A 19,921-nucleotide genomic window follows, 5' to 3' on the forward strand; every position below is an offset into this window, starting at 1 on the left:
TATGTGCTTTATAAGTATTAATAAACAGCCAATATGTGTTTCTTATTATGCATGCTAGTTAATAGTGAGAATTGGTCCTTAAAATAAAGGGTTGCCATGTTTTCTTACAAATTCAAAAGGATTCAAGAAAGGTTAAGAACAGTTTCTAAATATTCTACTTTTATATTTAGATAAAAATGTATTATAGTTATGCACACTTCGTGTAGTTTGTGTAACGTGTGTATAACTGATGTACCTTCTCCACACTGTCATCCACGGACAGCAGCGTCTGCAGTCTCTTGCGCTGCAGCATGTTGGTGAACTCCATGTGAATGGGCTTCATGGGGCCGGTGTAACGCATAATCCAGTGTTTGTCTGGATTAGGGGCGTAGTTATAACTGGGCGTTCTGAAAGGAGAAGAGAAGAGTGGCAGTCAGTGGACGCGCTGAAGCACGGCCGAGGGAAATCGAGAGAGTTTTCAGAGCATCTCGAGACACTTTGTCGACTCTGTTCTGGGGATGTTGGAGGAAAGCAAGAAGACAGATTTTGACAGCTGGGATGTGTCTACGTGAATGTGTGAAAGTGCGTCTGTGTGTGTTTGTATGGTCAGAATTACAAATGACAGCAATCGACTGAGCTCTCTCTCCTTGAAAATGACACATTGCAATTTTACAGTCTTATGGTTTCTCAGGCGCTGACTGACAGACTGACATTCTGTGAATGTGATGGCTGTTCAACCATTATCGAGGGATAGAAAGATAGAGAAGAGTTTGTAGCTCCTCCTCTTCACTCCTGTGACAGGTGTGAGAGGCCTATTAGAAACAAACAGCACTTACACTCCATACCTTTATAGTTGTGAGCCCCTGGCTCTATTGTTTACAGCCATTATTTAAAGTCCTTCTACAGACAAATCAATGCGAGCATCATCACGCCGCTCTGCTCGCTGCCTGGCCTTGTTTTGAGGGTGCCGTATATTCAAACTGATAACAACTTAGTGACAACAAGGGACGATGTAGCTCTCTCTGTCTCTCATTAGTGTATCTATTTCTGTCTGTACTGGGACTTGAAAGAAATATGTACTGCTGGTCCTTTGTCACTTGTTTCTATTTCTTTCTGTCTAGACAGTAGCTCTGATTCAAAACTGAGTGTGCGGTCAACCCACTGTAGACACATAATAACATGTGACATACTTTAATTAATATTTCCCTACTGCTGTACCAGAATTTAAGCAGCGGTGGGGATTGTTTTTTCATCTATTATTTAAAAAAATTTACAAAAAAAAATTATTCTGATTTGTTTAATGATTCACTCATCAACATTTTCTGCACATTATATTAACATTTAGTTAAACAGGGTCTAAAATGTTTCAAGCTTCCAGAGGTAGTTTCTGCATTTTACAAAAACACACGTATTACAGTCAAAATTGCATCTGCTTTCTTTATCCTTTGCACTAGTTCCTTTCCGGATTGCCTGAGTACACTCATTCAAGATGAGTAAAATGTATAGTTGATAAATATTTTATTCAATACAGTAGGGCTGTACAAAAAATCGAATAGGATTTTCATGCACATCTCATCAGTAAAAACGCTCCTTTAATTGGAAGTATTATCTCCAGCACGTGTGTTCAGATCAGGGTTGCCAGTTTTTCACAACAAATCCTGCCCTGTTGCTTCTCAAAACTAGTCCAAAACTAATCGCGATTCCAGGAGGTTCCCAGATAAAAAAAAATGCTTCCCGGGGTTAACATATACGTTTTGTTTTCTGGCATGGTTGTCTTGGTAAAATTCGCATTTTAGGGGCTAAATATCACGTTATTGGTATTGGGGTTGCTTCAAACCGCGGTCATGAAAAACAACCGCAGACTTGGCAACACTGGTTCAGGTGGAGCGGCAGTAACTACACAGAGCCGTAGTCTACCGACAACTAACACAAAATCGCTTTCAAAATCGACAAAGAATTGCCACCGATTTTAAAATCGATTTTGTGTAGATTGTCAGTGAATTACGGCTCGGTGTAGTAAATGCCAACCAATGTTGCCAAGTCTGTGGCTGTTTTTCATGTCCGCGTGTGGAAGCGACCCCAATAGAAATAACGTGATATTTAGCCCCTAAAATGCGAGCTTTACCAAGGCAACCATGCCATAAAACTTAAATTTTAACCTCGGAAAGCAATTTTTTATCGGGGAACCTCCTGGAAATGCGATTGGGCTAGTTTTGAGAAGCAACTGAGCAGGATTTGTTGTGAAAACCTGGCAACCATGATCTGAACGCACGTGCTGGGAGATATACTTCTAATTACAGAAACGTCTTTGCTGATGAGATGTGCATGAAAATCACATTCGATTTTTGGCACAGCCCTACAATACAGAAAGGTTTAAAAATATAGTTTTATCACAATACACTATTCTGTGCAATGTTTAAGTGATCTGTATTTTTAAGTTAAGACTATAAAGGCATTAGCTTAACAACACGCTAACATCAAACTTTATTCTTAAATTTACTCTCTCTTTCTCTCTGGTTTCATCTTCTTTATTGGTGTACATATAATCCTTTTAATCTTCTCAAAACGCTCTTTCTCCCTCTCTTGTTGTTTTCTGATCATATTTTCATTATTCTCTCCATCAGAGGAATGATGGAGATGAAACAGGTGCAGAGGGATCACGTGGCGATGAGAACAAGGGGATTTTCCCGACGAATAATACAAGCTCTCAGACTCTCTGTGAGGATTTGGACAATATCTCTGCAGTGGCCTTGTGGCAGTCTGGGGGCAACGAGGGGTTAATCACATACAGCACTGTACGAGGGCAAGGAGCAGAGAAGTACAGGACTAGCAGGAGGCCATTATGGATGGTGGCGGGTGGTTTGCAGCAGACTGAACGAGAGATTGAGGTCGGTCTCGGGAGTTTTTCATGGGACGTTAAGAGAGGATAGAGGAATTGTAGAGCATTCTCCCAAGACAGCAGGAGAATGATAAATGCATATTAATTTCTATGGCTATAAGGGTGAAAAAAGTGACATATTTCATTGCAATATAAACGCAGTGAGAAGGGTGGCGATGTTATAGAGGTGTATGGGAATCATAAAACAAGTTTTATGAAGAGTTTGTGTTGCAAAAGAGACGGGACAGGCAAAACAGGAGCAAGGCTGTTTGTTTCTTATTGGTAAAAAAAGTGTGATGATATCAGATATATAATAAAAACTAAAAGTTAAAGTTCCAGACACTCTGACTTGAGCACTTTCTTTGAAAGGAAGATGTTTATGTGAGTCATAAAATGGGTAGGTTTGCACCTCCTGGTTTATATCTACTCTAATGGACAATCAAACGCCTGTTAAACTACAACAGAAAGCTTACGAAGCACACACTCACGCACCCACCCACCCACCCACCCACACACACACACACACACACACACACACACAATAGCTTTTAATAGTTTTAATAGCTTCCCATTTACCAATCAAAAAATGTATATCTATTCATCTATTTTGGGATTTCTCCCTCATTGGACAGCCTGAGAAAGCGAATGCGCATGTTTGTGAACATTCTGTCCCTTTAACGTCTGATTTCATTCCTGACTAAATTTTTTATGATTTTATGCTTAGACACCAGTGTCCTGAAAGAAAATCGAATCTGAGAGAGAGAGAGACACAGACAGAGAGAGATTTAGAGACATTAGAGGCTTTTGTTTGCTCATTTGTGGTGTGTTAACTAGATAATATGTCTATGTGTGTGTGCTTTTGGATGTATCTGGGGCATGAAATCCGTTCTATACAAGTACATACAAGTAAATCTTCAAGCTTATTTTTTTTACTTGTTGTTCTATATGTATAAAATATATCAGTCTGTAATTTATAGTGCATTGCAAGTATGTGAGCAGTTGGTAACACTTTATAATAACTGCACACTATTAATCATTAATTAAGCATTAGTAAACAGATAATTCATAATTTATAAAGCATTATTAGACATTAATAAGCAGTCTATAAATACAGATATAAATGCTTTATTCTGTATTTATTCATACTTTATTCATGATCAATTTATCATTTCTCAATGAATTATATCATTATTTACAAACCAGTTATTTAGGAGTTGCCAGTGATTCATAAGATCACAAGAAATGTAATAAATTCAGGTAGTTATAAAGCATTTAGTAGTGGTCAGTTAACTATTTATGTAAGCTCATCTAAAGTGAGGACTAGTTATGCTTTGTAAAGCATAAAGGATTTTTAAAGGCTCAGTTATCTTCTAAACAGAAAAAGGAAACAAACACAACACAGTGATACAGAACATAGAAATATTAACAGCCTTTAAATCTCATTTGTAAAAGCTTTATAAGGCATAAATAGTCCTCACTTTAGATGAGCTCACAAAAATAGTTAACTAACAACTACATGTTTTAGATCTACCTGAATTAACCCTGAATTACACTTGAAAAACATGTTAATAAACCATTTATTAACACTCTAAGGAACTATTACTGTATATCTGAATAATAAGATGTATGAATGCACATTTAAATAGTTTATCAATAATTGACTTACAATTTCTAAGTGATCTTATGAACCACTGACAACTCCTTAATAACTGGTTTGTAAATAATGTTATACTTAATTTAGAAATGCTAAATTGATCATTAATAAAGTATGAAAAACAATTATTAAATACATTATAGATATGCTTTTAAAACAGGTATAAAGCATTTATATCTGTATTTATAAACTGCTTATAAATTTCTATTAATGCTTTATAAATGATGAATTAACTGTTTCCTAATGCTTTACTAATGATTAATAGTGTGCAGTTATTATAAAGTGTTACCGAAAAGGGTAAATCTTTTTTAATTCTTTTTTACAAGTTTACAAATTTATTTGAACAAACGTAAATGAAATACATTTCATTTATGTTTAATATTTAACTTATTCTTTAAGAAGATTTTTATGAATCGGGGATTTCCTGTATCCAAAGCCTGAATTTATGAGGTTGCCGGGTACAAAAGTAGGCATGCACTATAAAATGAGATTTTGAGATTACAGAGAGGGGGAGTGGGGTCCTAGAGATTTAACAAATCCAGCTACCTAAAAACAACTACATCACATGTTGACAGGATTTATCCGAGACTAGGTGAGTGTGTACAAGTATGCTTTTCATCATCACGTATGTATTTGGCATGCGTGTAAAGAATTGCAGTGTCTCTCAGACAGGAGGATAACAGACCCTGGGAAAAGTATAGACAGAGTCAGAAGGATTGAGAATGAGATGAATGAAGGGAGAGAAAGAGACACTGGTCCCAGCTAGTGGCCAATCAGCAAAAGAGCAGGAAAAACTGGCAGATAAAAACAAGTGTGTGTGTGTCTGTGGGTACGTTAGTTTGAGCTGAAGAGGACTGTTTCCATTATAACAACTCTACTGAGTGGCATTTGAGTGACATGAGTTTTTACAAAGATTGGTGGAGTACATGCAGCTTCAGCAACGTTTCCATTAAGGCAAAAAAGAGAAAAAGCCAATACCAATACACTCTTAATTAAATGTCATGCAATGGAGGTTTGGTCTCACATGTGCTGTGAAGCGTTGGGGAAGGCAGTAGTGTACTGAGGGGCCGAGTCCTCCGGGCCATGAGGGGCAGCGTGACTGATCACCATCATGATGGGTCGGTGAGGGTAGGTCTTCTTTGACATGCGGAAGTAACTGATGCTGTCATTGGTAATGAGATCTGTCAGGTAGTCCTACAGGAGGTACAGAGATCTGATCATCAATCTACTCATTTAAAATATTTCAGTCTCAGTTAATCAAAAGCTTAACATGCACACACATATAACCCCCTCATAAGCAAACTTTTCTGTTGTCAGAGAGCTATAGGAAAAGACAGACCTTTGAGTATTCAGATCCGTGTTTCTCCCGGACGCCGTTCCTGCACAGAGTGTAGTTGTAGAAGCGGGAATTCTTCACCATGGCGACCCACTCCCTCCAGCCCGGAGGAATGTAAGTACCGTTATACTCATTCAGATACTTCCCAAAGAATGCTGGGAAAACACAAACACAAGAAAGCATGGTTATCATAAAGGAAAATAGTGTAGAAGTGAACAAAGTGGAGTACAGGAACGTGTAATAAAATAGAGGAGAGCAGAACAGAATAGAGTAGGGTGAAACTGAAAATAGAGAAAAAATAGAGTCAAATAGAGCAGCGTTGAGTACAATAGAGTAGAATAGAGCAGAGTGCAGACAAGCAGAGGATGATACAGCAGAGACATTAGAGAACAGAAAAGTAGAATAAAGTTGAGTATATTACAACACAATATAGTTGAGCTGAGTAAAATAGAAATTAAGTAAAATAGTATGGTACAAAACAATAGAAGAGTATAAAAGTGTATCCTACAGTTGAGTAGAGTAGAACAGAATAGATTAGAATAGTTTTTACACAAACATAGAGTAGTTCAATAGAGTAAAGTGCAACAGAATAGATCAAAGCAGTGTAAAATAGAGTAGAATAGTACATGGTAAAGTTGAGTAGAATAGAACAAAGTAGAGTATAGCAGAGTACGGGTCTTAAGTATTGCAGAGTAGTACTGAATAAAACAGAATTAAAACAGTGATATGGTAAAGTAAAACATAAGAGTAGAAAAGCCCACAGTACAGTTGAGCTGGACTGAACAGAACAGAGCACAAAACTGTAGAATTACGTAGAGTAGAAAAATGTACTACAACAGTGCAGAAAAAAATAGAGTTAAGAAGATGTGTTGTAGAATAGAATAAAGTAGAACAGTTCAATAGAGTAGAGAGTAAAGCAGTATAATATGATAGAGTAAAGGTACACAGTATATAGAGTTGAGTAGAGTACAGTAAAACAGTGTAAAGTAGTTGTAGGTTATGGCAGAGTATAGATGAAGGAATATTTGTGTTGGAAGTGTTACATTAGTGAGGATGTTGGTCAAAACCGGTCTCTCTCATAGAGGAAGTGTGCTCTAATGGATTACTGTTACCACTAAAAGCCTGACTCACTGCCAGGTGTGTGTGTGTGTGTGTGTGTGTGTGTGTGTGTGTGTGTGTGTGTGTGTTAACAGCATTAACAGCTGGTCATGCTATGTTTACATGCACATAGTAGTTTTGCCTGATGTGTATGCCACAAACAAAAAAAACATCACAAATTTCACAAAACCATCCATTACAGCCCGAAGGTTGGAGATAGATCATGTCAATATTCGTGTCTGTGAGAGTGTATTTGACTGTGTGTGTGACCTGGGGAGGGTGGCTGCCACACTGAATCTCTGGTGAGAGTGTGTGAAAAACCCAAAAGACACAAATGAAGAAACAGTTGACAAATGAATGAGAACTCAATCTATTAAATGATAAGCATGATCTTAGAGCCACTGATGCTACACTCTGATTAGTTTCTAATCTAGTCCAACAATGAATTTTATGCTACAAAGATATAAAGTACTTTACTACACCACTCTACTTTAAGCTATTCTATTTAATTCTACTCTGCTTTAGTCTATAGTACTTTATTGTACTCTATTCTACTATTTTAGTATATGATACTCAAATGTATTCTACTCTAGATTATACTACCATAATCTACTTGGTTCTACTCTATTTTACAAATCTCTCTGCCATTCCCCTCTACTTTAGTCAAGTCTACTCAACTCTATTTTAGTTGGGTCTGTGCTAATCAAATTTTCTCAATTCTATCTTACTATATTCTGCTCTATTTATAGTAAAACTATTTTGATTTATTCTACTTTACATTTTTATACTCTGGGCTAGTACACATCTTAAGGCTATTCTACTTTACTTTAGTACAATCTACTCAACTGTATTCTACTCTAGTGTATGCTACTCTTCTTTAATCTAGTATTCATTATTCTATTGATCTTTCGGCTCCTCCGTTTTACTTTATTCTAACCCAATCAACTCTCTTCTACTCTACTTCAGTACATGCTGCTAATCTACTCCAATCTAGTCTACATAATTCTACTTACTGTACCTCAAGACTATTCAGCTTTATTTTAGTATAGTCCACTCAACTCAATTTTATTCTACTCTATTTTAGTCTAGTCCTCTCTGCTTAAATACATTTTTCTCAAGTCTATGATACTCTATTCTACTCTGTTTTAGTATAAACTACTCGAATGTATTCTACATTATACTCTTGTCCATACATCTAAAGGTTATTATCTTTACTTTAGTATAATACACTTAACTTATATTGTATTTCAGGAGATAAAACTATTTCATTTTATAGAATTCTACTCATTTCTAGGCTATTTTCCTTTACTTTATTCTACTCTTCCTCAATCTATATTACTCTATACAATATTCTACTTTTCTCTGGGCTAGTTTCCTTTAGTCTGCTCAACTTTAATGTACATTCAATTCTACTGTACTTTAACCTACTCTACATAATTCTACTCATCTCTAGGCTATTTGCCTACTTTAGTCTACTCTGTTTTTACTCTGTTGTTGGTTCTACTCTGCTCTAGTTTTCTACTCTTATTGCTCTTCTACACTACACTACAGTATTCCACTCTACTTTACTGTATATCATGCAACAATAACTCAGCAGTTTATCAAAGTAATCCTTCCAGTGTGTGTTTGTGTTCTCCACCTGTCCTGTAGCCTGTGCTGTTGAGGTAAACTCCAAAGGTGCGCGGCTCATGTTGGGCCTGCCAGGAGGGCGAAGAGCAGTTCTCGTTGTTGGTGTAGGTGTTGTGGTTGTGGGCGTATTTCCCAGTCAGCATGGAGGAGCGTGACGGACAGCACATGGGTGTGGTGACAAACGCGTTGGAGAAGTGCGTTCCACCCTGTTCCATGATCCGCCGGGTCTTATTCATGACCTGCATGGAGCCTGGATGAGAGAGAGAGAGAGTGAGAGAAGATCTATCATATATCACTGAAGGTGAAATAAAGTCTGTTCTACCGATTGCTCTACTTCAAATAGAACTGGATACTTCTTTTTCTCAAAACACTAGACATCAGCAGGATAAAGATGTCAATTCTTTCATTTATTATCTGTTTGTAACATTCCAGCCTTAAAGAGGAAATGGATTGGTTGTTTGCAGCCTGGGAATTCATGTGACACCAGCGGTGTGTGTGTGTGTGTGTGTGTGTGTGTGCTTGAGCATACGGATGTGTATGTTTAGAGATATATGATACAGGCTTTATATTCACAAGTCACACTCTATTTATTAAAAGTCTCAATTACAGCATATAGTTTTCAAAACCCCATTGTTTTAGCTTCTCCTCAGCATTTCTTCGACCTTGCTTTGCCTTGCTCAAATAAAAAAAAACACATTTATTTAACTGTAAATTAGCACAAACATGAACTTCAATTGTTTTTACACTACCATTCAAAGGTTTGGGTCAGGAAGATTTATTTATTTATTTATTTATTGTTTTTAGCAAGGATGCATTAATTCAGTAGTGTACAGAAATAGAAATTCAAACAGAAAACAGATCTTTTAAATTGCAATTATATTTAACAATATTACCGTTTCCACCAAAATATTAAGCAGAACTATTATATATATATATATATATATATATATATATATATATATATATATATATATATATATATATATATATTGATAATTAGCAATGTTTCTTAAGCAGCGCATCAGAATATTAGAATGGTTTCTGAACGATCATATGAGACTGAAGGAATAAAATACTGTTTTTACAGAATTTTTGATCAAATTAACGCAGCCTTGGTGAGCAGAAGAGACTTTAATGCAAAGTCATGCTTCTTTATGAATCAATGATTAAAATGACAACATTTATAAATAACTACTGGGAACAAACTATAGCAACTGTAAGTGAACCCACGCAACCCACAGCCTGATTTGCTTAATTGACATGATTGGAAAAAGGAAGTCTAGTTCAGTTTGGCCTTTCAGACAGGATCATCACATCTCTACAGACTCCTGAAGAAAGGTCAGCACATACAAACACATTACACACAAAGGTCAGCATGGATGGACAGCTGATATATAATAATATAAACGAGCTCTCTCACACACAAACACATTCAACAGAAGCAAATGCTCTTTCAGCATTAGTTGCATCTAATCCTTTTAGACTGAGAGATCTTGCTTTGTAAAACCATTAGAGATTCTAAAGAACCGATATGTTTTAGGAGCGAAAGTACATGTGACTGTGAAGGTTTTTTTTTTTTTTTCTCAAACAGTTAGGTCAGGTCACACTGGTTAAAATACACCAAATTAAATACCTTAAGGAACAGAAATCCACTTCAGTTAATTTTTTTAAGGTTTTTGAAAGAAGTATTTTATGCTCACATAGGCTGCCTTTATTTTATTAAAAAATCTACAGAAATAATGTAAAATATTATTATAATTTAAACAGTTTTCTGTATAAAGATTCTATTTTAAAATGTAATTTATTCCTGTGATGCAAAGCTGTATTTTCAGCATCATTCCTCCAGTCTTCAGTGTCACATGATACTTCAGAAATGCTTATATGCTGATTTGCTGCTCAAGAAACCTTTCTTATTTTTAATAAAAATTCAAAAGAATATCATTTATTTGAAAGCATTAACTTGTAACATTATGAATGTATTTACTGTCACTTCAATGTGATGCATCCTTGCTTTAAAAAAAAATCTATATCTTAATGGGTCTCATTCATGAAACATTCGTAAATATACAAGTGAATATCTGAGTGATTTGCGCGCAAAGAGAACTTCCCGAAAACTCTTCTCCTGATTCACAAAAACTTCGTAAACGTCAGATGTGATAGTGAAATGTGTGTGTGTGTGTGTTAATGAATTCCAATCAGTCGTAAATGGGACGCGCGTGCACGCTCACTCTCAATTACCATAAATCCCGCCTATTAAATCCGACTGACAACTATAGCATCATATTATGACACCAAACGAAGGATTTCAACATGTCTTCTCAAAAGCGACTGAAAAAGAAACATTTCTCAGCTGCAGAAATTGAAGTTTTATTATAAGAAGTTCATTCAAAACGCCACATTTTATTTTCAAGCGTACTAGTGGCGTATCAGGTCCTAAAAAAGGAAGTTTGGCAGCATATTACAGATCCTATTACTGGCTCTCATAATAAAAGTTAAAAGAAAAACCGTATGTAATTACTACATATAATATTTTTTTCAAAATGCTGTGTAAATATGTACCCGATTAAGGTGAATTAAAATGCAGCTGTATTAATGAGCAAAACGTTCAGACGTTAAATGCACTATTTACGCATGGCTGGGAGCAGGTGTAGATTTCTTTCGTACCAACTAACATTTGGAAAATACGAACGTTTTAATGAATCCGGAAATTTACGCCAAAACCACTTTACACGCGATTTACACAAAAATTAGTTCTGCTCGTGTTTCATGAATGAGACCCAAAGACCTAAAATTTTTGAACAGTGTGTATTTAAATCTTACTCTAAAATCTGATCGGATGGGCTCTCATTGGAATCAGTGGCTGATATAATAGTCTTGAAAACTGGTGTCCTTAATCATATGTGTGGTTGCTATGTTAAGAGTTTCATCACGTTTAAGGGAGTTTTAGGTATTCCAGTACATACAGTGTCTGACAAAAATCCCTGAAACATTTTCAAATCCCTATAACACATGGACTCTCACAGCTCATTGTTTTATGCTGTGTCCAAAAATCCCCAAAAGTGTCTCTTGGATGTGGCTTATCATAAATGATCCTAAAGATATCTGCGTATTCTTTTTCCACCCACCCAATTCAATGTCCTGGTCATCGGTGAGGATGAGGATGATGTTGGGGCGGATGTTGCGCCGGTCTCGCTGGATCCGAGGTCTCAGTCTCTGATTGGACTGGAAGATGGAGGCATGAGCCACTGCCAACACGGCCAGCAGCACCAAGAGCCGGGCCGCCAGCCCCTGCGTCGCCATCTCAGCGCTCCCGCTCACTCTATACAGACTTCACCTTGTGACACCTGTAGGGAAAAACACCCGGAAAATACAGTTTAGCTCAGTGAATGAAACTTTAGCATGAATATTGTTTCAGGTTAAGGTGGAGGTTGTGTCAGCATGTGGTTTCGCCAGAGAGATCTTATTTATGGTAAATTATTAATGACCTTAATTGTTATAGCCTTAAGTTAGGCCTATATATAAACATGCAGCTTCCCTTGCATTTGAAATATCACAAGAAATGTAGGCTACAACATGACCTGGACGCAAAGTTAAACTCAACATAAGGAGTCGGCTAACAACGTGCCAAAAAAGTGAATATGCAGCAGCACAAGTGGCTGCAGGGACTTAAACTCCTGCTGCTGTTCACTAGTATTTGTGTAAAACAATATTCAGATTTAGACAAAATAATGATCCAGATGAAATGCACATGTTAATGACACGCATTAACAGACTACTCGACTAACTTAATAATCTGACATTTATCAGTACTGCCCTACAACTCAACTGTAGTTAATTCAAAACACTGCCCTTACACAACGAGAGATGATGAATCATACTGGGAATAAGTTGTCTCTCTCATTGAGTTTATATTACGGTCACAATCTAATTTGAACTCAGTGAATCAGGATTATCACACACACGCACGCACGCACACACACATGCAGTGTCTAGGGTAAGGCCTTTATTGATGCACAATGCTTTTTTCATGCACTGTAATCATTTCTTGAGCATGAATAATTTAATAGGATGGAATCCCCTTCTCAGCTGCTAATCTGTGCTGGAATATAAAACCCCACCCACTGCTACCCACCATGAGCTAAACACACACACCACGCACACAGCAGGGACTAATCTCAGACCGAGGGGTGAGAGCCAGAGAGCGATAACCAGAGGAATCAGGCTGAGCTGAAGAGAACGTGAAGATGTCAAAGATCAAATCCATGCTGAGAACATCACTTACACTGAGTTATCACACACAGCAACTCTTTAATATTGTAATACTTTGTGAAATTGAAAGCAGCTCATGTGGCTTGTTTCAGATTTTGCCACACTGTGCTTGTTGCGATATAGATGCACACAGGAGGAACCGATAGTCATGTTGTCGCTCTATACATATAATAACTAGTTCTCTTTATTATAGTGTTTTACTGAAATTAAAAGTCTGGCTGCTATGGTATTAATTTTTGCTTTCTGGTTATTTATTTTAAATGGTTGACATTAAAATTGTATGCTATTTTGTCCAAAAAAGAAATAAGAAGAAATACTAAAAACTAAAATAAATGATTTTAAAATTCTCAACTTTTTTTTATTTAAAATACGGAAATTCAAAAATCTTGTATTCTTTTGGATATTTTGCGATTTGCTAAATATTATGAGAAAAGTCAAAATTAGGTTAAGGTTTAATTGTAATAAATCATAATTATACGATTATTATATCATAATTATGACTATTTATCTCATAAATATCATACATTTTACTAAATACAAAAAAATCTCTTAAATATTTGAAAAGTTTTAATTTAGATTTTTTTATTTGTTTTCTTTGCAATAATTTAAACTTTTTATGTCATAATTTACATTATTTTGTGTCAACTAATTAACATTTTTTGTATAATTATATATATATATATATATATATATATATATATATATATATATATATATATATATATATATATATATATATATATATTTTTTTTTTTTTTCTTCTTCTATAATTATGTCATAATTATGATTAAGCAAAGCAAGATTTTTGTTACATGGCAGGAATGACATTCCAGAGGTAAAAAAAACAAGAACAAAAACAAACAAAAAAATTATCTCAAAATCAAAAACGCTGTGCATTCCTTCCTAATCTAATAATAATAATAATAATAAATATTATCATACTCTAAGCAGCGCAAATAACACATTACTAGATTACTGGATTGTGGAAGGTTGTGAAGACGAAGGATTCAGCACTGAAATAGCACATATTTAGCACAATGTAAGTGAATTCATCCCATACCGTTTGTACATGTACAGTTCTCATCATTGAGATGTCAGTCTGTGCTAATTCAAACTCAATCACGCAACAGACTAAACTAACAGCTTCGTTGCTTTGACACGCAGAGCGCAGAATCACATTTATTCTCTTAATTACACTTCAACACAGAAATACATGACAGAGTGCACTTTCAAAAGTTAGTGGACCCAAAATTACATTGAAGAAGAACAAATGATCCCCTCTAATGCGATAATGCCAAAGGATAAATATCTCATTAACCATCTCTATATATACATCAACCTGAATAAACGAATTCAAACTAATTCAACTGATTCAAGCTGATTATATAATTTGTATTAAATTGAATTAAATTTGAAAGATGCTAAATCAAACCGTTTCCACAAGTGGTCTCAGATCACTGCATGTCACTCTGTACAAACTACACTTGTAATATCTGGGTTTGTAATGTCAGTTAGTTTTCAGGATACCAGGAGCATCTTCATGCCAAGACGGCTGTGTGCCTCATGGAAAGCGCTTAAAAAGATGGAAATTAATGTAAATAAAAGAGAACAGACAACAGTCTCTGAAGAGACAAATCACAAATGCCTTTAACCCTTCGAGACATTAACACAACCAGACAAACATCTCCATCTCGGTTCAAAACACTGGTTCATGTGCGTCAGCATTCACACAAAACGCATTTCCTATCAAAGGCAATCATGCAGAACTAGTAAAATAATGTTATTCTTCAGAAAACCAACAGTGTATTGATGAAAAGCCATGACTTTGATGAAACGCTCACTCTTGTGTGCTCTGCTCTGAGGAAAGAGCCTTCAGCAGCGTGAGAATGGCCAGCAGAGGAAGAGAGAATTGATTTCTGTTACATTACTGTTATAATTACGGAAAGTCACACTGACATTTGTCAGTTTGCACCAGGGTGGTCAAGGTCCACAGAATATAATTACACTCAGAATAAGAGCATAGCATGATTTTTAATGGACTCTGGGAAATTATAAAGTACATGATAGAGTCTAATAGGTAGCTAGCGTTCGGACATTACGGATTTTCTATTTTCGCTCTGTATTCTCTCTTATTTTACCACACAGATAAAATTGGCGCAAGGAACGTCCAGCTGACACGACTCACCCTTGCATATGTATTCAGAGTGACATTCATAAAATGAATCAAAGAATATCCCCAAGACACTTTACAATTATTATTTTCCCCATAGCGAAGTAAAGACTGAAACTATTGCAAATCATTTCACATTCAAACACTCTCATTCCCGTGGATATTTCTCTCTTTTCCTTTGGCTTTCGTACACTACACTGTACACTTTATCTGCCTTCCTAGAGATTTCACACTTATGGCTGCTTTTGTCCAAAATACAATGTACGGTTACCCAGTTCATAGCCACTAGAGAGAGAAAGACGGGCTCTTTTCCTCACAGGAACTGTAAAGACCGGGCTTCACACAAAGATTATTGCCTGTACAAAAGAACAGGACATACCAAACACTGCTTGAACATTTACTCTACCATCCAGTTTATAATTTGCTCTGTATTTAAAACAAAATATATGATTTTATATCCCCATACACATCAAATTCAGATTCAGATTTTATGTAGAATTGACTGATGAGTTTCAAAAACAAACAAACAAAAAAAAACTTCTCAATCTAATTTCAGAATTGAATTGGATCTACATTTAAATTTGAATTAGAATTTTATCAGAAATATGGATTTCAAATGTGAATTTGAATTGGATCTGTATTTACATTTGACCTCAAATCATATCTGAATTTATATATAAACAATTTGAACTGCTTTATAATTTTGATGTAAATATAAATTTGAATTGTATTCGTCTTTGCATTTACATTTGATATCCAGATTTAAATGTCAACAGTGAACTTAAACTATATCTTAATTTGGATTATAGGAAACATACAGAGCATGTGAACTGTATTCTAAATTTGGATTTAAATATAAATCAGAATTGTATCCGCGTTTGCATTCACATTTACATTTGAAATCTTGATTTAAATGTCAACTCAAATTGTGTTGTATTTGGTTTAAATATTCATTTCATTTGCATCCAGATTTTGATTGAAATATAAATAGGAATTGCATTCAGAATTTGTTTAAAATATACATCTGAACTGTGTCCTGATTTACATTTACACTTAAACTTGAATTGTATCAGGATTCCCATTTAAATTTGAAATAGTTTTAACAAATTTTTAGCAGCTAAAATATGACAAAATCTGAAAAAAACTCAACATAATTTAAACAATGTACAAGACTGAAGTGAGCAGAATCTGTGTTAATGCAGAGTCCCTCCACAGAGGCACAAACCCCCAACTTCACTTTTCAGGAAAACATCTCCTCTCCACTCGTCTCTCACTGCTTTCCTCAGTCTAAACCTCTTTTCTCCCGCTTGCTATCATTGCATCCCTGTCTCTTTCTGCTCTCAAAAACCTCTCTCTCACGCCTCGTTCCCTCCGTTCTGTGAGTACCTCATGTTGTTGAAGACAGATGCCTCGGTCTCTCTCGCTCAGCGCAGCGGCTCATCCCACATGGAAGTAGAAATATCCAGATATGAAGCGCGAGGACTATGAGACCATCTTAATGGGATCCTTGATAACAAGATACGGTGATAATACTCCACACACAGCACTTGCTCATCTGTCTCTGTAGGTCACTGCGCTGTATATATCCTTTTCTCGCTCTCTCTCTCATGGCTGGAGTCGCTCATGTGCGCTCCTCTCTCTTCACTTCTCCCCCCCCCCCATCCAGCCTCTCTTATTCTAGCTTTATCTCGCACTCTCTCTCTCTCTCTCTCTCTCCATCCTTACATTCCCACTCGTCTCTTCTTCACTCTCTCAGGATTGATGTGTTGTAACCTTGAGCGCTGCTGCTTTCAGTTTATTGTCTCTCTCACCCCCGTCCCATCTCCCTTCTTCAGTAAGGGTTTACAGAGCATCGTGCCATGACAAAACCGAGGACGAGGGTCCCATCTGCATCCTGTTTATGCTCCGCCGACCACGCTGCTCTGCATATGGAAACATTCATTTATATTACATTATATTAATAAGCACCTCAAAAAAAAGCACTTGCTATTTATATTTACATGAGTTCTAAATGAAAGCCTGCCACATTTAAATTTAGATGAATTACTGCAATAGCCAGCGTTTTATTTGAGGCAAAATGGTACTTGTGAGTTGTGTGCAAACTGCATGCAAATGGATCCGTGTTCACTTAAACTCAGTGTGTCAGATGTGTTGAAGATGCATTTGATAAATATCATTTGATAGATAAAAATTGATAGCCTGTAAGTTGCTTTGGATAAAAACGTCTGCTAAATGCATACATTTATTAAAATTTTTAATTTAATTTGAAGCATAGATTTGTTTATAATAGTAACATTCTGAAATTTAAAAATATAAAAAAACTAAATTCTAAACATAAAAATTTATATTTAGAAATAAAACACTTATATTTATAACAAAATTATAACATATTTATAAAAAATTAAACTAAACTAGACTAAACTTAAAAATAACATTAATTTAAACAATAATATTCCCATGGGCCTTTAAAAAAAAAAGAAGGTTAAAATAAGTAAGGGGCGTCAGTGTTGTGGACTTGAGTTTCCTTTAACCGGTCTTAGTTTCTGTTTTCCTTATTTGGTCATGCTTCCTGTTCCTGTCCTCAGTTCCATTAGTTCCAGGTGTTCCCCGTTTTGTTAATTTGGTTCCAGCCGTGTCCCATCGATGTCTGTATTTAAATCGTGTTCTCATTTAGTTCTCTGTCCGCTGTTAAATGTCGTCTTAGTTCCTATGTGTGCCTGTTGAATGTCATTAGTTATTTCCGTTGTGTGTATCTCCTTGTGGATTGAATTAAAGATCATACTTCTGTATTCTCCTGTTTTTTTCTTCTTCCTTCTCTCCAAGTGAAGTGTCACAAGGGGCTTATTATACAATAAATGGTTACTGTAGCATGGAGTCAGAGACGTTCGGATCCATTTGCAGTATTTTATTAAGAGAGTGGTCAAACAGGCAGAGATCAGGAAACAGCGTCAGGTATGTCAAGGGATATCCAGAATCAGTAACAGAACCAGGCAGAGGTCGGGGCAGGCGGCAGAGAATGAAAGGCAGTATACACGATCCAAAGTCAAACACGGAAGGAACACACACTAGGAAAATGCTCAGAAATGCAAGACAGAACTAAACAAGGCTTCGCACTTATTGAGAGTCCAAACACAGTTTATACAGGGGAGTGGTAACGGGGATCAACTGGTGGTTATTAGCCCTAAGCATGGGATTATGGGAAATGGAGTTGGGAATGGAAATACATGACTGTTACATTTATTTTTTACTGCCTTAGTTTATTTAAAATAATATATAAAGTATGTAAAATACACTAAAATAATATATTACTAATATAAAATACAAATAGCCTATAATATTATTATAACAAATAGTTATAATTATATAAAATATATGATATAAAATAACACACATATTTATAACGCATTTATAACATATTTATAACAAATAAAAATATATACATTTGTTTGACCACACTTTAAAAAAACATTAATTTAAGAACTAATTTGATTTACTATTATAAATATTTAATTTTATATGGGTTTTTGGTTTGAAAGTACAAATATTCCACGTGGTCTCTAATATGAGCTCATAAAAGAATTATCAAAACGTTGCTTATAATAGTTTTAGATGAGATATAGTACCTTATCACACCGCAGGGCATGTTCAAATCCCAAAAGCACTTCATGTCTTTCACTACTCATTGACTACTAGCTTAATGCTGTCATTCTTAAACAGGAGATAAATGTGTGTTGTAAAGTGGTTCAAGTAAAAACACCCACACAATATAAAACCCAGAGGTTTCGTGTGTAAAGACCCTGATGGACTATGGCCGTCTGGGGCACAGAAGTATTGATTCAATACACACACACACACACACCCAAATACATCCTCACAGCCATAGAAATGAAGACAGACCAGACACACTTCAGACATCTGTCTATGAGCGTGAAGCCAGCTGGAATTTTCAGCTTAACCCTTCACTATTCACAACTAATCCCACAACTATTCTGCCATGAATTTCCAGAAAAATGCTACAGTTCCCACTGTGAGCAGCTCAACAGACCATGTCTTTATTATTGTCAGAGACACACACACACACACACACACAGAGATAGATAGAGAGAGAGAGAGAGAGAGAGAGAAGAATTGTCTAATTGCCTTGCCTTTCTTTTTAATTAACTTTGTCCATTTGCTCTTCTTATCGTGATACATTACAAAATTGCCACGCAGAACGACAGAGACAGAGAGAGAGAGAGAGAGAGAGAGAGAGAGAGAGAGAGAGAGAGAGAGACTGTGTGTGTTTTTAAACATAAAATGTACTTGAATAACAAGCCAAGTATTAATAAATGAAACAAGACGACAACACCACTGATTCACATCATTCTCATCTAGAAACTAATAAACTAGATCTAGTAAACCAAAATAGTAAATCCAACAACATGAGATGGGAGATTTTCAAATTTAGCCAAACAAACACGTTTCATAAGTGTTCAAAGAAATCTATGCACGATATATGAGTACAATATTGGTTATGAGCTGACATTATTTTATTCATTAAATTAGTTTTGGTTGATACTAAATATTTAATCTTGCTGCTCATTCCCCGGTTTTTACATTTAGGACTCTTTCACCATCTATACTCACTCATGGTTGATCTTTAATAACACTATTACATTAATAATACTGTTAGTAAACTTAGAATATATTTTGAATAATGTCCTTTTTATGCTGTAGATTATAATGTTGTGAGACTTATTCATTTTTAGCATTTAACCAACTGTCTTTGGTTTTATTTTATTTTTTTTACATTTATTTAGACCAAATAGTATTGAATTTTAATATCAGCCATAAATATCAGTTTATATGTACCCAGACTTTTGATATCTGTGTACTTTTAAAGGAAACAAGGGGTTATTATAGTTAAAT

At 35.6% G+C, this 19,921-nt stretch overlaps 1 protein-coding gene across 5 annotated transcripts in view; it reads right to left on the reverse strand.

Annotated features, from left to right (window-relative positions):
* The window catches only part of LOC127945181 (extracellular sulfatase Sulf-2), a 137,135-nt gene that overhangs the window by 17,405 nt on the left and 99,809 nt on the right, over window positions 1–19,921 (reverse strand). For 4 of the 5 annotated variants that reach the window (XM_052541790.1, XM_052541788.1, XM_052541791.1 and 1 more), the window contains 5 exons: window positions 11,700–11,918; window positions 8,585–8,824; window positions 5,851–6,002; window positions 5,536–5,705; window positions 236–386 (listed from right to left, as the gene is read on the reverse strand). In XM_052541790.1, coding sequence (XP_052397750.1) covers window positions 236–386; window positions 5,536–5,705; window positions 5,851–6,002; window positions 8,585–8,824; window positions 11,700–11,874 — 888 coding nt within the window. In that variant the 5' untranslated portion in view covers window positions 11,875–11,918. Of the gene's footprint in view, window positions 1–235; window positions 387–5,535; window positions 5,706–5,850; window positions 6,003–8,584; window positions 8,825–11,699; window positions 11,919–16,399; window positions 16,657–19,921 lie in introns of those variants that run through there. The other variant, XM_052541789.1, reaches the window with a different exon arrangement.

Source organism: Carassius gibelio, chromosome A23, assembly GCF_023724105.1.
Source record: "Carassius gibelio isolate Cgi1373 ecotype wild population from Czech Republic chromosome A23, carGib1.2-hapl.c, whole genome shotgun sequence".
Lineage (NCBI taxonomy): Eukaryota > Metazoa > Chordata > Actinopteri > Cypriniformes > Cyprinidae > Carassius > Carassius gibelio.